Source organism: Spermophilus citellus (genome assembly GCF_964194105.1).
Source record: "Spermophilus citellus genome assembly, chromosome: 13".
Taxonomy (NCBI): Eukaryota; Metazoa; Chordata; class Mammalia; order Rodentia; family Sciuridae; genus Spermophilus; species Spermophilus citellus.
Window position 1 is genome coordinate 114,803,655 of NC_138193.1, and position 16,962 is coordinate 114,820,616.

The 16,962-nt window shown below is 56.5% G+C and overlaps 1 protein-coding gene across 2 annotated transcripts in view; it reads left to right on the forward strand.

The window, feature by feature from the left end:
• The first annotated feature begins 60 nt into the window (after positions 1 to 60).
• Positions 61 to 16,962, forward strand: part of ADI1 (acireductone dioxygenase 1) — a 214,875-nt gene continuing 197,973 nt past the window's right edge. The window contains exons 1-4 of one of the 2 annotated variants that reach the window (XR_014018626.1): positions 61 to 233; positions 3,057 to 3,176; positions 7,848 to 8,027; positions 9,225 to 9,500. Coding sequence is in view for 1 of the 2 variants with exons in the window: in XM_081264944.1 (XP_081121070.1) it covers positions 114 to 233; positions 3,057 to 3,176; positions 7,848 to 8,027; positions 9,225 to 9,344 (540 nt within the window). In the remaining variant the exon portion in view is untranslated. Of the gene's footprint in view, positions 234 to 3,056; positions 3,177 to 7,847; positions 8,028 to 9,224; positions 9,803 to 16,962 lie in introns of those variants that run through there. The other variant, XM_081264944.1, reaches the window with a different exon arrangement.

Here is a 16,962-nt window from a genome sequence, read left to right on the forward strand (position 1 = left end):
CACCTCCCGGCCCCGCCCACCTCCCGGCCCGGCCCCGCCCACCTCCCTGTCCCGTCTCTGCCCTCCCGCCCGGCCCTCCCCTCCGCCAGAGCCCGGCTGGCCGCGCCGTCGCCATGGTGCAGGCCTGGTACATGGACGAGTCCGCGGACGACCCGCGGCTGCCGCACCGCCCCGAGCCCGGCCGCGCGGTGGGCCTGGAGCAGCTGCGCGGGCTCGGCGTGCTCTACTGGAAGGTTCGAGGGCGCTCTCGACGGCCGGGCGCGCTGCGCATGCTCGCACGGCGCGGGGCGGCGGGACCCCGGCTCAGCCGAGTGGCCCGGAGCACCTGGGGGCAGCCGTGGCCTCACCAGGCCCGGGGCGGCAGTGCGGGGGCCCGCGGAGCTCCCGTGGGCTGGGGTCCCTGGTTCAGGTGGACCCCGCTCGGCGGACGTGTGCTCTGCGAAGCTGGTGCCGCCGCTGCGGGCCGGTGTTCAGTGTCGGCAGGCGCCGCTCCCCACCCCCGGGGAGGCCACGGGGATGCGCCGGGGGTGACTGTTGCTCTCGCTAGTCTGCATTCAGTTGTGATCAAAACGAAAACAGGCCCAGGCCTACATCCCCCCCTTCCCTAGGGCGCCTCCTGAGGGTAGGGTTAGGGACGTGCATGGGAAGAAGAAGGGTGAAGGGGGACTGGAGACACAGTAAGCGTGGTCAGTGTATGCAGTTGATCTTGGGGCGTCTTCTTGGATGCAGGTTCAGAAAATGGTATTGGCAAGATCTGAGGATGGTGTTGTCTGGACGCAGGTGAAAGGTCCCTGGTTTCAACATGAGTGGCCTTGAGGTGGCTGGAAAGGAACAGGCCGTCATGGCTGTGACCAGATCCTCAGACGTGCAACCTACATGAGAGCTGAGAAAGGCCAGGCCTCCAGTATGGGGGTTGAACCCAGGAGTGCTCCACCACTGAGCCACATTCTCAACACTTTATGTTTTATTTTGAAATAGGGCTTTGCTAATTTGCTGAGGCTGACCTCAAACTTGGGATCTTCCTGCCTCAACCTCCCAAGTCACAGGTATTACTGGCATGTAATGCCATGCCTGGCCAGAATTAGTGACTTAATGCCAGCCAAAAGCAGGCAGCTAGCCAGGTGCAGTGGTGCATGCAGTGCCTGTAATCCCAGCCGCTCCTGGAGGTTGACACAGGAGGATCAAGAGTTCAAAGCCAGCCTCAGCAATGCCAGGTGCTAAGCAACTCAGTGAGACCGTGTCTCTAACTAAAATTCAAAATAGGGCTGGGATGTGGCTGTGTGGCCAAGTGCCCCTGAGTTCAATCCCTGGCATCAAAAAAAAAAAAAAAGACAGCTGGAGACAGGCGAAGCCAGAGGGTCCTGCTGGTGCCGGGACTGAGCAGAGGAGCTCAGCTCTGACTTATGGAGCCAGGCCCAGGTATCTTTCCCTTAAAGGCTGAATAGGTTAATTCTAGACTGGACTTGTCTTTTGTGGGCCATAGCCGAGTTCTGACCTCTGGAAGGTACAGTCTTCAGTGCAGTCAAGGGCTTTGTGGTTTCTGTTATGATAGGAAAATAGGTTTTGACGAAGAGTGACATCTGATTTATCCCCAGTCCCAAGCACAAGGGTCAGATCACGGCACTCCTAGAGTTTTGTTGTGACAGTTAAAAACAAAAATGAGGTAAAGGCCAACTTCAGACGTGTCTGGAGAGTGGGACTGTGTTAAAGTGCCTTGTTCCCTGGGTCAGCCAGGATGTCTTCCTTCTGCAGCCCAGAGGAGGACCCCAGGGCTGCGGAAGGTCCCTTGCTTACCACGGGCTACCCGTGCCTGGTGCACTGTCCTGTGCTTTCCTAGTGACTGAGATGGACCAGTGGCATCCAAAAGTGAAATTAGTTAAAGATCTTTATTTTCTCAGTAGTGGGGGCTGAGCCCAGGGGTGCTCAGTAGTGGGGATGCTGAACCACATCCCCAGACCTTTTTTAGTTTTTATCTTGAGACAGGTTCTTGCTGAATTTCTGAGGCCAGTTTAAAACTTATGATTCTCCTGCCTTAGTCTCTGCAGTTTCTGGGGTTACAGGTATATGCCACCATGCACTGCAAAGTTTGTTGAAGAACTAATTGGCTTTTGCTCAAGATTTGTGAGGCCAGGCAGTCTGCATTCTGTGAAATACAGTCATCCTCTGTGTCTTTACATTGTGCACCAGGCAGTCAATCAACTGCTGATTGACAATAATAACAAAATTGCATCTGCCCTGAACCTGCGCAGCCTTATCATCCCTTCAGAATACAGTAGAACAAGTATTTATGTAGCATTTGCATCCTGTTAGGTATCCAGAGATGATTTAAAGTACGAAGAAGGATGGGTGTAGGTTATGTGCCCATCCTGCGCTGTTTTATGTAAGGAACTGGGCATGTGTGTAGGTGTCTGTACCAGCACCCCAAGGGCAAGAGGAGTGCAGAACGAGCACTCCCTGGGTATTGGTAGAAGGGTGAGCTTCATAAGGTGGGAACAAGAGACAGCAAGAGGAGAATAAGCTATTGATTAATGTCAAGTTCCTTTTGTGGGGGTGAAAGCAGAATATGGCTTCTTATCAGCTGACCAGGAGACTGGTGTCTAATGTTTCCAGGAAAAACAGGTCTGTCTGGGGACCTCTCTCATTTTGTTTGATAGCATTTAACATTGTCTGGCCTGTTGCCGGATGCAGAGCTGGATTCAAAGCAATGGGACCCCTACTGGGCATGATGGCACCTGCCTATAATCCCAGCAACTTGAGAAGCTGAGGCTGGAGGATCACCAATTCAAAGCCAACCCCCCTAAAAAACCAGCCAATCAACCAAACAAACCAAAAACCAAAAACAGTGCCCCCTGTAATTTTGTCAGGTTTTAGTAGGGATCCGAGTGGTGAAAACTGGTTTAGTAGGGATCCGAGTGGTCTTGTGTACCGCGCAGGCAGCTGGAGATTAGGTGGTTCTAGTTTGCAATAGTGTACGGTCGGGGCACAACCACAGTCTGGGAAGAGAGTGTTTCTACCTCCTATTAACATGACTCCTTTTTGTTGTCTAAACTTGTTAGCTGGATGCTGACAAATATGAGAATGATCCGGAATTGGAAAAGATCCGGAGGGAGAGAAACTACTCCTGGATGGACATCATCACCATATGCAAAGATAAGCTTCCCAACTACGAGGAGAAGGTAAGGGGCTGCTCTTGCGAGACTCAGGCTTTCTCCCTGTTCCTCTGAACAGCCTAACTTAGGGGCTGGGAAGGACGTGTGGGCTGCTGGGCTGAGCAGGGAGGCTGCCCTCGCGGGGCTGCACTTTGTGGGACGCTGGCAGCTGTGAACCCAGCTCTCTGTTAGCTTGGGCGGTCCAGAGGCCCAGGCTCTGGGGCCTTGGGAGTGCCCAGGGCTGTCCACCGTGGAGCTGTGCCCTGCTTGGCCACCCCCCACTCCTGGTGCCCCGGCCATCCTGGGCCTGCGCAGGCTTACGCTCTCGCTGACCTCGCGAATGACCCTGGGCTCATCGATTTCCTCCCGGTTTCTGTTTCTGCTTCATTGATTCCTTCCTGACCTTTGCCCCCTTCTGTGTACTGTGGGTTCAGTTTGCTCTTCTTTTTCCTAATGTCTGGAGGTGGAAGCTGAGGTCACTGGCTTGAGTCTTTTCTTCTTTTTTATTTAAAAAATCTTTAAATAGTTGTGTATGGACACAGTACCTTCTGTTTACTTTTATATGGTGCTGAGGATCGAACCAGGGCCTCCCGAGCGAGGCACGTGCTCCACCACTGAGCTCCAGCCCCAGCCCTCTTCTGCTGTTTAATGCAGGTGTTTAGTGCTCAGGCTTACCCGCACGGTGACTCTATCTAGTGGTATCAAAAACATTTTGGTACGTTTTGATTTAATTTTTACTCAGTAAAAATTTCCTTTCTGACTTTGACTTTGACTCATGAGGGATTTTTTGTTCTCTCTCTTTTTTTTTGGTGCTGGGGATTGAACTCAGGGTTGCTCTGCCACTGAGCTACGTCCAATCCCTTTTTATTTTGAGATAGTCTTGCCAAGTTACTGAGGCTGGCCTTGAACTTGTGCCCCTCTGTCTCGGCCTCCGAGAGCTGGGACGACGGGGCATGTGTTTCCCTGCCTGGCTGTGTTTTACTTTTAAAGACATGTATCAGTTTCCAGTTATTTGGGGATTTTTCTAAAGACCTTCTTCTGTTTCTAATTGGATTCCATGTAGGTAGGGGATGTACTTTGTGTGACTTGAGGTTTTGTGATTGTGACTTTGAGATATGTTTTCTGGCCCAGAATGTGGTCTCTGTGTTGGTGACGTTGTCTCTGAAGGCCCCTTATAGCCGGGCAGCTGATGGTGCTGTGGGGCCAGCGCGTCCTTGCTGGTGTCCTGCCTGTGGTCTGCTGTTCCTGATGGTGGGCTGCTGAAGTGCCGGCTGGGGTGGACTCGTCTGTCTCGCCCTCCGGTTCCTTTAGTGTTGACCTTGTGGGTGTGATGCTTAGGATGCGTGCGTGCCGGGGATGGTCGTGTCCTCTGGGAGAAAGGCCGTCTCCTCCCTGGTGACGCGATGACCTGCTTTCTGGGGAGCGTGTTGACAGGAGCACCTCTCCTTCCTTTTACTTCCAACCCTGTAGACGACGTATGATTTTGTTTTTGGTTCTGGGGATGAAGCCCAGAGCTCTTGAAGCCCACTGAGCTACATGCTTAACCCTTTTTTTTTTTCATGTTGAGACAGAGACAGAGTTTTATTAAGTTGCTAAGGGTCTTGCCAAGTTGCCGAGGCTGGCTTCCAACTTGCGATTCTCCTGCTTCAGTCTCCTGAGTTGCTAGGATATAGGCATGCACCACCAAGCCCGGCTTTAACATAGAATTATTTTTTTTAGTAGTCATTCAAACAGTTTGTCTTCTAATTGGTTGTACTTGGACAACCCACATTAAAACTGTTTGTTAATATAATTGAAATATCCACCATATCTATAACTGTTTTCTAGTTGTACTTTTTAAATTTTCCCACTTTTTTCCTGCTTTGTCTGGTTTTAACTGACTATTTTTTATAATTCTATTTATAATTTTTTATAATTCTAATTTTATAATTCTTAGGGTTTGTGAGACATGTTCACCCTGGACCGAGGGGCTCAGTTTTTTCCTCCTGTCACTCCCATGGCTCAGAGAAGTTAGATACTAGATCATTGAAGAATAATGAAAATCAAATATTTATTTTATCTTTATTTCCTCTCTTTCATAGATCTGAGTTTCAGACTTATGTAATTTTCTTTTTGGTTTGAAGAACATCTTTAGCATTTCTTGCTAAGCAGGTCTCCTGGTGACAAATTCCCTCAGTTTTTGTTTGTCTGAAAAAGTTCTCCTTCACTGTTTTTGGTGCTGGAACTGGGTGTGGTGGCACACACCTGTGATCCCAGACACTTGGGCCAAATTTAAGGCCAGACTCCACAGCTTAGCCCGACCCTCTCAAAATAAAAAATAGAGAGGCTGGGGCTGTGGCTCAGGGGTAGAGCGCCTGCCGCGCACCTGTGAGGCCCTGGGTCCATCGTCAGCACCACAGGAAAAGATACTGTGTCCATCTACAACTAAAAAATATTAAAACATAAAAAATAGAAAAGGGTGGGGATGTAGCTCTGTGGTAAAGGGTCCAGTCCCTGGGGAAGAAAGACACGCCGCCCTGCCCTCCCTTTTCAGGTTGGGTGGGCGCCTTCCTTCCGTCCTGCGTGGTTTCTGGGAGAGGCTGACGTGATTCTTCTCCTCCTGCGTCTCTAGGTCGGTGCACTTTCCTCTGATCCTTTCACGTTTGCTGTCTGTTGGTTGTCCGCAGTTGTGGTGGGCTGTGCCTCGGGGTGGGGGCTGGGCTCCTCTGCTGGCCACTCAGTTTCCTGATCTCTGTGGTTTGGTGTCCGCAGTTCACTTGGGGAAATTCTTGGCCTTCTTTATTCCAAGTTTTGTCTGCCTCTTTTCCCTTCCACTCTGCCTGCCAGTTATGTAGAAGGTGATGGCGTCACTTGAGCAGTCTCCTCCCGTTGACCCCTGTCCATTCTTCTATGAATACCATACTGGGCGATCACCATGGCTTTCTCTAGGAAGTCTTGAGGTTGGGTGCAACTGCGGTCCATTCCTTCAGTGTTGTCATAGTTATTACTGGTCTTGTGTCTCTCCACTTAGCTTTGGAATCAGTGTGCTAACATCTGCAAAACAGCTGGCCCGAACCTGTCGACTCTGCTGGGGAGAGCGCCGTCTTGGGACACTGGGCCTTTCCACCCATGAGCATGGAGGGTCTCTCCACTCCTTTTAGTTCTTCCTTGATTTCTTTCATCAGAGTTTGAGGTTTTCCTCATATTCCCTTTGTACTGATTTTGAGTTTGCACTTAGGACTCTTGTTTTGAGGTGGTGCTGATGTGAGTGTGGTGTTGATCTCAGACCCTGTGGTTGCTGGTGTGCGGGAGGATGGGAGACTCCTGGTCCAACCTGGCTGTAGTTCTTCTCTGCCAGCTCTGGGTGTTCGCAAGGGGATCGAGTCACGTGAGCAGTCTCCTCCCTCTCGATGAGCTTGCTTTCGTTTCCTTTTCCTGTCGCGCTGCATTGGTAGGATGGTTCACTCTGTGCTGAGCCTCTGCCTGTGCCCCCTAAGTGGGGCACAATGGCGGGACGGCAGAGGGACTAGAGCTGGGTTTCCCGTCCCCGACCCGCTTAGCCCCGGCTGCTGTGACAGAATGCCCACCATCGTGCCCCGAGGCTGTGGTGGCCAAGCTGCTGCACGTCGAGGGGCTCGAGGTCCGAGGGCGAGGTGGCATCTCAGTGCGGTGCCCGCTGGTCTTTCTCTGAAGTGATGATTTTCCAGACGCCACGGTGAAGGCACACAGCCTCCTGCGAGGGGCGGGAGGCCCTGACACTCCTGGCTCTCGGTGGGGGTATTCGGCCTTCATCTAAAGGGCCAGCTTCTGTGTACTTGATATCTTCATTATGAAACGCAGGGAGAGACGACCGTCAGAAAGATGCAGAGTAAGTTTGAACAAGTGGGGGTTACATTGAGACCACGGCTGCTGTCCCGCTGAGCGCTTCGTGGTCAGTGTGAGAGTGAGTGTGGAGCTGGATCTGCGGGGCAGTCTTGCTCTGTGACACTGAGCCCGTGACCTGCCCTCTCTGTGCCTGTAGTCTCCCTCATCTGTAAAACTGGGATGACAAGGAGACCTGCCCGGTGTGGTTGTGTGTTAAGAATGGGATTGTTGCCTGGCACCTGGGCTATGTGAGTGTGGCCTGCCCCTGCAGGGCATCAGTGGGTTCCTTGACTATTCTGGCCCACCCCTCAGGGCTTTCCTGGCCCTCCCGGCCCTCTGGCCCCTCGAGGCCCTCCTGGCCCTTCCTGGCCCTCCTGGGCCCCTCCTGGACCCTTGTAGCTCTCCTGGTTCTCCTGGCTCCTCCTGGCCCCTCCTGGCTCCTCCTGGCCCCTCCTGGCTCCTCCTGGCCCCTCCTGGCCCTCCTGGGCCCCTCCTGGCCCCTCCTGGACCCTTGTAGCTCTCCTGGCCCCTCCTGGCCCCTCCTGGCTCTCCTGGCCCCTCCTGGCCCCTCCTGGCTCCTCCTGGCCCCTCCTGGCTCTCCTGGCCCCTCCTGGCCCCTCCTGGCCCTCCTGGCCCCTCCTGGCCCCTCCTGGCCCCTCCTGGCCCCTCCTGGCCCCTCCTGGCCCTCCTGGCCCTCCTGGCCCCTCCTGGCCCCTCCTGGCCCCTCCTGGCCCCTCCTGGCCCTCCTTAGCCTGCGTGGCTGGTTTCCCGTCACCAGATTCTAGCCGTGCAGGTGGGGGCCGCGTGTGCTCAGGTTCGTGCCCAGCAGACTGAGCGACTCTGCCTCCTGCCTAGATCAAGGTGTTCTACCAGGAGCACCTGCACCTGGACGAGGAGATCCGCTACATCCTGGAGGGCAGCGGGTACTTTGACGTCCGGGACAGGGAGGACCAGTGGATCCGCATTTCCATGGAGAAGGGAGACATGATCACTCTTCCCGCCGGCATCTATCACCGCTTCACGCTGGACGAGAAGGTAGGATCTGCTGACCTCCGTCTGCGTCTGCCTGCGCTGGACATCGGAGCTGGCCGGGTGCCCCCGACAGTGCGCTCCTGCCGGCCGTGCCACTGAGACTGATGAGGGAGCGTGGGTGGCGCAGCTCACGACCTGGCAGCTCATGCTCAGGGACAAGGGCAGCGGCCTGCCTGGGGCCGTGTGTGGGCCGTCCACAGAGCAAAGAGGGGTTCCAGTGCCCTTTCTCGTTGTGTAGGGCCGGTGCCCGGGAGGCACCCGTAGGGTGGGACTCCTGTCATTTTTGGATGTTAACAGCGGAGATGCAGCCGTCCGGTTGCCGGGGTGTAGAAATGAGCACCCTGCGCGCGGGTGTGATCTGGGCTCGACTTGAGAGCTAGCATGGTCTTTAATAGATAATAAGTGCATACAGCTTGAAATTCTGAGTTAGGAAACAAGAGAGTCTCCGCCTGACCCCTGGTCCCAGTTCCCAAGTCCCCTCCCTGTGGATGGCTGCGTCACATCTCAAAATGCCTTTTTAGAGAGGTTTTGTACATATTCCAGTGAATGGGGTCGGGGTCCTTTTCCCTTCTCTGCACGGTTCTGCATGTGCTCTGTTCCGCTGATGCACCGGGGAGGGGTGGTCCTCCACCTGCATGTTTGTTTGCACTCTTGGCTGCACATGCTCCGCGGCTGGACGAGCCCTGTGCGTTTACCCACTGGTTCATTTCACTGACTGGGTGGCCTCTGTGGAGGGCGTGTGATTGTTTCCACCTTTGATTCTCTAAGGAGTGCTATCCCGAGTGACACCGCCCAGTTGTAGTTGCACTGAAGTGAGTTCACCTGCCGCGCACACCTCTAACCGTGCGCCCTGCGTTAGCAGGCGGGCATGTTCCAGTTTGGATGGGTGGTGCCAGCTGTCCTCTGCCCAGCCAGCAGCATGGGGCCCCAGTGCTGACTCGTGGGGAGGCTGTGCCCATGGGGCAGAGAGCAAGGGACGGTGCTAGTGTCCACGACTGGTCTGTTTCCAGGCTTCAGCTGCAGAGGCTTCCACCCACTACCACGGGAGCCTTCTGCATAGGGTGGCCACTTAGGCAGAGGGTCCAGTGTGGGATGAGCATCGATTGAGCGGCAGTAGGACAGCTGTGAGGGCGTCTTGTTAACGTGGGAATGTGTGAGAGGCGATGGGTCAAATGAGATGCGGTGTCTGTCTGTCCCCAGAACTACGTGAAGGCCATGCGGCTGTTTGTGGGAGAACCAGTGTGGACAGCATACAACCGGCCGGCCGACCATTTCCCCGCCCGGGAGCAGTATGTGAGGTTCCTGGCCCAGACGGCCTAGCGCACTGCACCCGGGAGCAGCTCGCCTGCAGGCTCTGTGCAGCACCCTGAGAGCCACCTCCTCGCTTGGCTTTCATGCAGTGGACAGCGGCTGTCTTTCCTTTGCAGACATCTGATCAGAGTACTTATAATGAATGGAGCTGGGAATCGGTTTCTCGTGGATGTGAATGAAGTGGAGAGCCCCTGATTCCCTCTGATCAATCCTGCTATGTGCAAGAGTCTGGCGGGCAGTGCAGTCATCCGTGACAGAACACAGGAGTCAGCTCCTGGGGGTCACTGCCCCAGGTCAGCTGACACTGGTCAGCCTGAGTGCTGTGCACAGGAGCAGTCCTAGAGACAGGCAGCCGGAGGGAGGCGAGGCGCTGTCCGCCCGGGGCACGTGGGCTGGGAAGAGCTCCGGCTGGTGTGCCTTGGGCTGCCTGTGTCCCCTCCTGTTGGGAATAAAGTGCCTTGACCTCACGCAGGGGCTTGGAGTTGCCTCTGAGTGCCTGTGGGTTTGCCTGGCTCATGATCGTGCGTTTGAATTCACTGTGAGGCGCTGGGTGTGTGTGGTTAGCTCACAGACTGACCGTGTTGGTGTTTTCCAGTGTGAGGTTTCTAGGTTCCGCAAGCTCTGAGATCCCGATCACGGAGACCCCGCAGTCTCCCTGTGGTTGGAACATGGTGGCTCATCCTGAGCTCCTGTTTTAACTGGATGCGGACTTGGTGCCCATCACCCTTCATCACCTGCACCTGGTGTGGGGCTCGCCTCCCGCGGGCAGAGGCTGCTCGAGCTGTAGATGGGTTTCCGTGGCCAGAACCAGGGCTGGTCTGCTGGAGCTGTTTCTGTGGATGGATTTCTAATGGTCATCGTACATGGGACATGTTTTCCTCCTGTCCTCTGTAGCTCCTCAGGCTTCAGGAGGACGGAGGCGGGTGGCAGACTTCTGCCAGCCCTAGGAGCCAGCGACCCTGTGAGCCTGGTCATGTCTCACTTTCCCCTGTGTCTGCGTTGTCACAGTGCACTCGGGCAGGCTACAGCTGTGTGACACGCCCTCAGTCAGGGGTTCTGGGCAGTCTCACCAGCCAGGAGGTGCCCGACCCCCTGCCCCTCCCTGCCCATGCCAGCCACGCCAGGGAGTGTTCCAGAATCTGGAAGTGGAGCCTCGGGTAGGGTCTCCGACTGGCTTCCTGCGCTCTTGCCTCTTCAGTGCAGCTCTGTGTGCGGCTCAGGTGCTGCTGCTTGTCTTTCCCTCGAGAGGGGCCTCTCGGTGTGGCCCAGACTGGCCTTGAACTCCCGTGCTCACACGCGCCTCCTGCCTCAGCCTCCCAAGGAGCCGGACTGCAGGCTCCACCACTGAGCCCAGCGGGATGTTCAGAGCACGCGGCTGAAGCCTCCCGAAGCAGGGAGTCGCTGTCTCGCCGAGCTCAGTGTCCGGGGTCTCCTCTGAAGCCGTCCTGCAGCAGGCTGTTTCTGGTTCCTTCACGCCCCCTCTCAGGTGCCACGAAACCCACCTACAGCTCGAGTTGCCTCTGTGCGGCTGGCGGTGTTCCCAAGTCCCAGTGGAGCCACTGCTGGTTGTCTCGTGTGAGGCCGCCCCTCTGGAAGGACACCCTGGCTGGCTGAGCAGGGCACACCTGGACAGGTGTTGGTCAGTGCACCTGTTGGAAGGTACGCAGCGTTTGTGCCTGGGCTGTGCTCAGGGTGTGGCCTTGGGCAGGTCCCTGCATTTTAAAGGAGTGCGCAGGCCGGCTGGGCCGTGGCGGCAGTGGGCCCTGCAGTGCTGTCTCTGGGAGCCCTGCTCGCAGGGCCGCCTTCCCAGCCCTTTGTCTCTGCCGTCCACCGCCGCTGCCTCGCCTGGCCTGCCCTTGCAAAGTGAGCAGGACGTCCCATCTCTCTGCTCTTCACTCCTGCTGTCCGCTTCTTCCTCCTTATTGGTCAGAAGAGAAGCTGGAGACGAAGTAGCAGGTACTCTGCTGTCCCAAGAAGCTGCTGCTGTGGACACACGGTCGACTCAGCCAGATGCCTCAGTGATTGTCACTGTGGGAGCTCATTAAAAATGGCAGTGACCCGGGCTGGCAGCACACACTGGTCACAACTTAGGAGGCTGAGTCAGGAGGACGGCAGGTCGAGGGTAGCCTCAGCAACTGAGTGAGACTCGTGGTGGAGCACTTGCCTGTGTGGTGCCTGAGGCCCCAGGGTCCATCCCAGCACCTGACAAAGGCAGAAACAACATAAACGAGCAGGGAAGCACTCCCCGTGAGCTGTGAAGCCCAATTCCCAGCTCCTAGAAGGCTGCACAGGCCTCTTGCAGCTGTGGAGCGGAGGTGGGGGTCTTGGAAGCTGGAGCAAGGGTGGGAGCTGGAGAGAGCTGCAGTCTAGGCACTGCACACCCACAGACCCACAGCCGCCGAATTCTGTACTTGCATTAAAGATCTTTAAAATAAAAGTGTGGATCTGGGCAAACGGAGGCGCTCACTGTGTCCAGGTGCACCGCTCACGTCCCGCTCGTGATCAGTCATGTGGCTTCTGGTGGGATTCAGCAAACGCTCTCGGGGCTCCCACGCTGGCCCCTGTGCCCACCAGCACTGCTCCTCTCCTCCTGGCCCCCGTGGAGCTCACCTGTCTTTAGCCCAACTGGCTATTCCTTGGACTTGGAGGAAATAGTCTTTTTTAAATCCCAAAGTCTGTGAGCCAGATAGCTTTTCAGCTTCCTCAGAAGTAGTCAGTCCTCTCGAGGACCGTGTGGATTGGAGCGTCTGACAGTAGAATTGCAAACCTGGGTTGGGCAGTGCCAGCCTGAGTCCCGGTAGGCTGCTGGCCTGCAGGAAGCCACACTTGTCCCAGGTAGGTGGTGGTGCCCTGCCCTGCTCTGGCAGCCGTCCACCTGTCCCCATACTGTTGTCTGTGAGCTCTGGACAGTGTCCTGGGCTGAGGACCAGGGATAGTGTGCAGGGCATGTGGGCGTCTGTGGCCTCCTACCTTCTCCCAGGAGGCAGGTGATCAGTCAGTCACCTTGGAATCCCAGTGCCTCTCCAGGGAGGTGACCTACTTCTGGGGGTGGGGCTGTTTTTTCCTAATTACATGGCAAAGTCTGCAGCACTAGACATTTTTCATTTTCTTTGCTTTGGGTTCTTATTAAACCCAGGGCCTCGTGTGCTGAGCATGCACTCTGCCACTGAGCTGCACCCCAGCCGACATTTCATTCCAAAAATATGACTTTGACAACTGAGGTGAAGCCCTTTAGCTTATACGAGGCTCACCCGGTGGTTTGCAAAGTGCAGAGCTCTGTCCTGTAGACTGGCGCTCTGACGCAACCTGAAGGCAAAACTCGTCACCTGTGATGGGCAGGCGACAGTGGGACTGGGAGTAATTTGCCAGGATCAGGGTTTTGCACATTTCCCAGAGCCTGGCATGTGGTAGAATTCAGTATGACTTGGGTGGTGGGTAGGGGGCCACTGAGGGTGGGAGGGTGGGTGTGTGGGTGGGCAGGTAGATGTCTGATGAATCTGTTTCTTGCCGTGCAGATTTAGAATATTAAGTTCAGATATGATCTTGAAAAGTCTTTTTTTTTTTTAAAATCTGTTTTCTATTGGAAGTGTGTCATGTTTTAGAAAGCTCACATAGTTTTATGATTTACACAAGGAAAACTTAATTACAGGGACATTTAAACATCCACTGTCCTGGAGCTGTCAGGAGGATGGAGGGAGGCAGAATGTTTGGCCTGGTGCTGTGCTCGGCCCCAAGGGCTTATCATCCTGGAGGCCTGCAGCGGGGTTTAGAGCGTCTCCAGGAAAAACCACCAAAGGTAGAAAGTGAGAGGCAGCCATGCAGTGGCCGTCTGCCTGTCGGAGGGACCCAGCGCTCGGTGGGGACTCCACTGAGGTGGCTGCTCTGCACCCACCTCTTTGCCCGCCAAGTCCCACAGGGTGCCTTGGCTCTGCTCCTTGGCCTGGAGACAGCCGAGGACCCTGCTGGAAGGGGCTCTTGGAGTGGTGGTGTGTGCCCTGATTGCCCTGCGCTTTCTGAATCCAGAGTGAGGACTTAGGCCCATGGCACTTTCTGGGGCAGAAGAGAGCCATTTGTCACCATGGTATCAGGGAGAGGTCCAGGTGTGTGACACTGTTGAGGCCACCCATGGAAGCCCAGAGCCCAGCCTAGGTGCATGGCCCTGCCCACCAGCCTTCCCAGATGCCTCAGGTTGTTCTCCCCTCATTCCCTGGTCAGGTCCCTTTGTGGCTGTTCATTCACTGAGCATTTGCCTCTGGAGAGCTGGCACCAGGCTGGGAGTGCAGCTGGGTACAGTGGCTGCAGCGCGAGTCACCTTGGGAGTCATCTGCATGCCCCACAGGCACCCAGTACAGAGCAGAAGCAGATACACAGTGGGCTCCTGGGCAGGACAGGACCTTTGACCTTGCCACTGTGCTTCTCCTATGGGGACAAGCAAGGCCTCGGTGCCCTTGATGGGCTGAGAGGTGGACACCGTCAGGTTTTCCTGCAGTTGGTCTTCATTCTTTCCCTCATCCTTAAAATAACTAGATAAATATCCCCCATTCCTTCTTCAGGTCTGTCCTGCTTTTCAGAAGGCAGTGGGAACCAGGTCCTCCTAGCTCTGAGGCCAGCTCAGCTGCGCTCGGTGTCAGACCCTGAGGTGTGGCTGCTCACACACCAGATGGTCAGGTCCTCTCAGTGCCCTGCAGCTGGCCTAGATCACAGCCAGGCAGGCCAGGACCGTGGGACAGCTGGCCGAGAGCCAGGGAAGACACCTGGAGGTGGGGGATTGGACCTGAGGTGGTGGAGAATGTCACGGGAGCCCAGTGCGAGTGGCTGGGAAGCTGCACTCTGAAGCCTCAGGACGCTGGGCCCAGGGCCGCTGGTTGCAAAGCCCACCCCTCCCCAGTGCAGGGAGCGGGCTCATGACCCGGCTGCAGAAGCAGCAGCACTGAAAGTTGGCTCTTCCTCCGTGTGACCAACATGGTGGGCGCAGTTGTGCTGCCAGAGGCAGCTCCCAGAGGGCGCCGGTCTGCCTGCCTGTGGCCCACCCGAGGGGGTCAGCGTCCTTCCAGACGGTATCTGGACACCGGATCTGGGTCTGCACTTGCTGGTCTCCTGACTTGGGCGGATTCCTGGGATCAGAGCAGGTGTTTCAGGGGCATGGTGTGGTGCTGGTTTTTGCCCTGCCAGGGATGGAACCCAGGGTGTTCAACACTGAGCTCACCCAGTCCTTGTAGGTTTGCTTCTAAGACAAAGTCTCGCTAACTTACCAGGCTGGTCTGGAACTGGTGACCTCCTACTTCAGCCTCCTGTGCGGCTCTGACTACAGGCATGACCGGCACCCAGCCAGTCCTGTACTAAAGGACAGCGTGGGTCAGAGCATCAGGACTTGAGCTGGGCCTGCTCTCCCTTCCAGTGCAGCGGGGCAGAGGCTGCTCTGCTTTCCTTGAAGCTGTGAATGGCCCAGAGCTTGGATGCGAATTCCAGAGTTCAGCCACCATGGTCTCAGCAGCCTGGCTCACGGAGGATCCACCACCACCCTGAATAAGGAGGGGAAAGCGTGACCATGTAGGAAATGAGAGGCCCAGACAGTGTCCACCTGCAGCTGTGGCACGAGGGTGACCTGTGATAACCCTGGCTTGTCACAGGACAGTGTCCACCTGCAGCAATGGTGGTGAGGGTACCCCATGCACACCCTGGCTCATCATGTGGCACTGGTGTTGTGAACTCAGAATGGTTGTCACTCGGTGACACAGTGACCTGCACTCACTGCAGACTGCCACGGGATGGGGCAGGATTTGGGTGCAAGGCCACCCCGGGATGGCAGAGGCTGGTCTGCTGCGTTTCCCTGTGGGTGCTGATGCGCAGGTCCTGGCTGTGTGGCACTTCAGGGAGCTGGCAGAGGCTGGCTAGGTGTGGCCTGGGAGCTGGGCTGTATACCATGGAGCACGGGTGTGTCCTGTGGCCCTGCAGGGAGTGGAGGGAAGGGCCAAGGCCCATTGCCCACCAGGTGGCCGCCACAGCCCTGGGCCTGGCGTTAAGTGCCTCTAGATGTCGATGTGCAGAAGGAAAGACTTACTGACGGGTGTGGCCGCCACGCTGCATGGTGTGGATCCACCTTACACACCCGAGCCCTGCCTGTCGCACCAACCTGCTCCTGGCCGAGTCGGCTGTCCGCATGCCCAGCCAGCAGGCTGTGCCGCGTCTCCTTGGTGCACTTCTACCCCCACTGGCCCCCCTGCACCTTGGGCACATTCTTGCATCACAGTCCTGTCTGCATCAGTGTGTAGGAGTTTTAAAACAGTTTTTCCATATCGTAAAAGTCCCTCGACAGGACGGCTTTAGTACTGCACAGACTTCTCTTGGGAACAGATCAACCAAACCATCCCCAGCTTTCACCGTTTTACTGGTTCCTCTTGCCCCATCATGTTCCAGAAACGCACATGCTGTTTTCTCTCCCAGCCTTGGAGAGCGTACGCTGGTAGGAGGCCAAGTGGTGGACGTCCTGCACCCCTTCCACCTTGGTGTTGCCTGGCTGAGCCCCCACTCCAGAGCGCCTAGCTTGCTGGAAGACCTGCCAGTGGGGCAGGGCGGGACCCCAACCCTGTGGGACTGTGGCTGACGGGGGGGGGGGGGGGGGGGGGGGGGGGCGCCAGTGATGTGCGCACACAGGGGACTCCACTGAGGGCACAGTAAGAGGGCGCCCTCTGTCTGCCAGGAAGGGCTGAGGAGAGCCCAGCTCCCAGTCTCTGCCTCAGACTTCAGCCTGCAGAACTTGAGAGCGTGTGCTCCGGGGTTGAAGCTACCCTGTTGCTGTGTTGGTTACTGCAGCCCACGCTGGCCAAGACGCCTGCGTCCACTCAGCTCCCTGCCTCCGGGCCCCTGGCTCTCTTTTGAGATGTCCTGTGCTGTCATCCTATGCACCACCTGGAGCTAAAGGACACAGGGGCACTGCCTGTTCACCTAGGAGGAGTGAACAGGCAGTGAGTGACATGTGCGCACCTGCCCTGAGCGCTGCAGTGAGACCCTGCAGTCTTCCAGCACAGGCCACAGGATGGGGCTCAGCTGGGCGGGGCCTGGTGAGGGGGTGCATCCCTCTGCCTTCCAGCTTAGGCCAGGTGCTGCAGAAGGGGGCTCAGCTGGGTGCACCCAAGGAATTGGGGTGTGGGGCGTAGCTACAGTCCTCCCAGCACAGGCCAGTCCTCCGGAAATGGAGCTTAGCAGGGCTGTGCCCAGGTAATGGGCACCTTGTGTCCTCATTAACATCGGTCACCTCTTAAAAGCCCTTCTACTCAAATACACTCATGTGGCAGTAGGGCTTCAATACACGAGTTTTGTGGGGACAGTTTGGTTCAGGACACTAGGTGGATAGCTTTCCAGGGACAGGAAGAGCAAATGCAGACCTGCCTGGCAGACAGGGCTGATGACTGGAACAGAGCCGGGGGTGGCGGTGGCAGGAGTCAGACGGATGGCAAGGGACAGATTTCACAGGCCTGAGACTGGGGGGCAGCCGGGAGCTCAATGGCCCTCTCTGAGGGGAGCTGGGGAGGAATGCGAGCTGAGGGGGCATGGCCTCAGGGGGGCAGGGTTGGGGATGAGGAGGCCAGTCGAGAAGCTGTGACCCACCGCCTCTGCCCCACAGGAG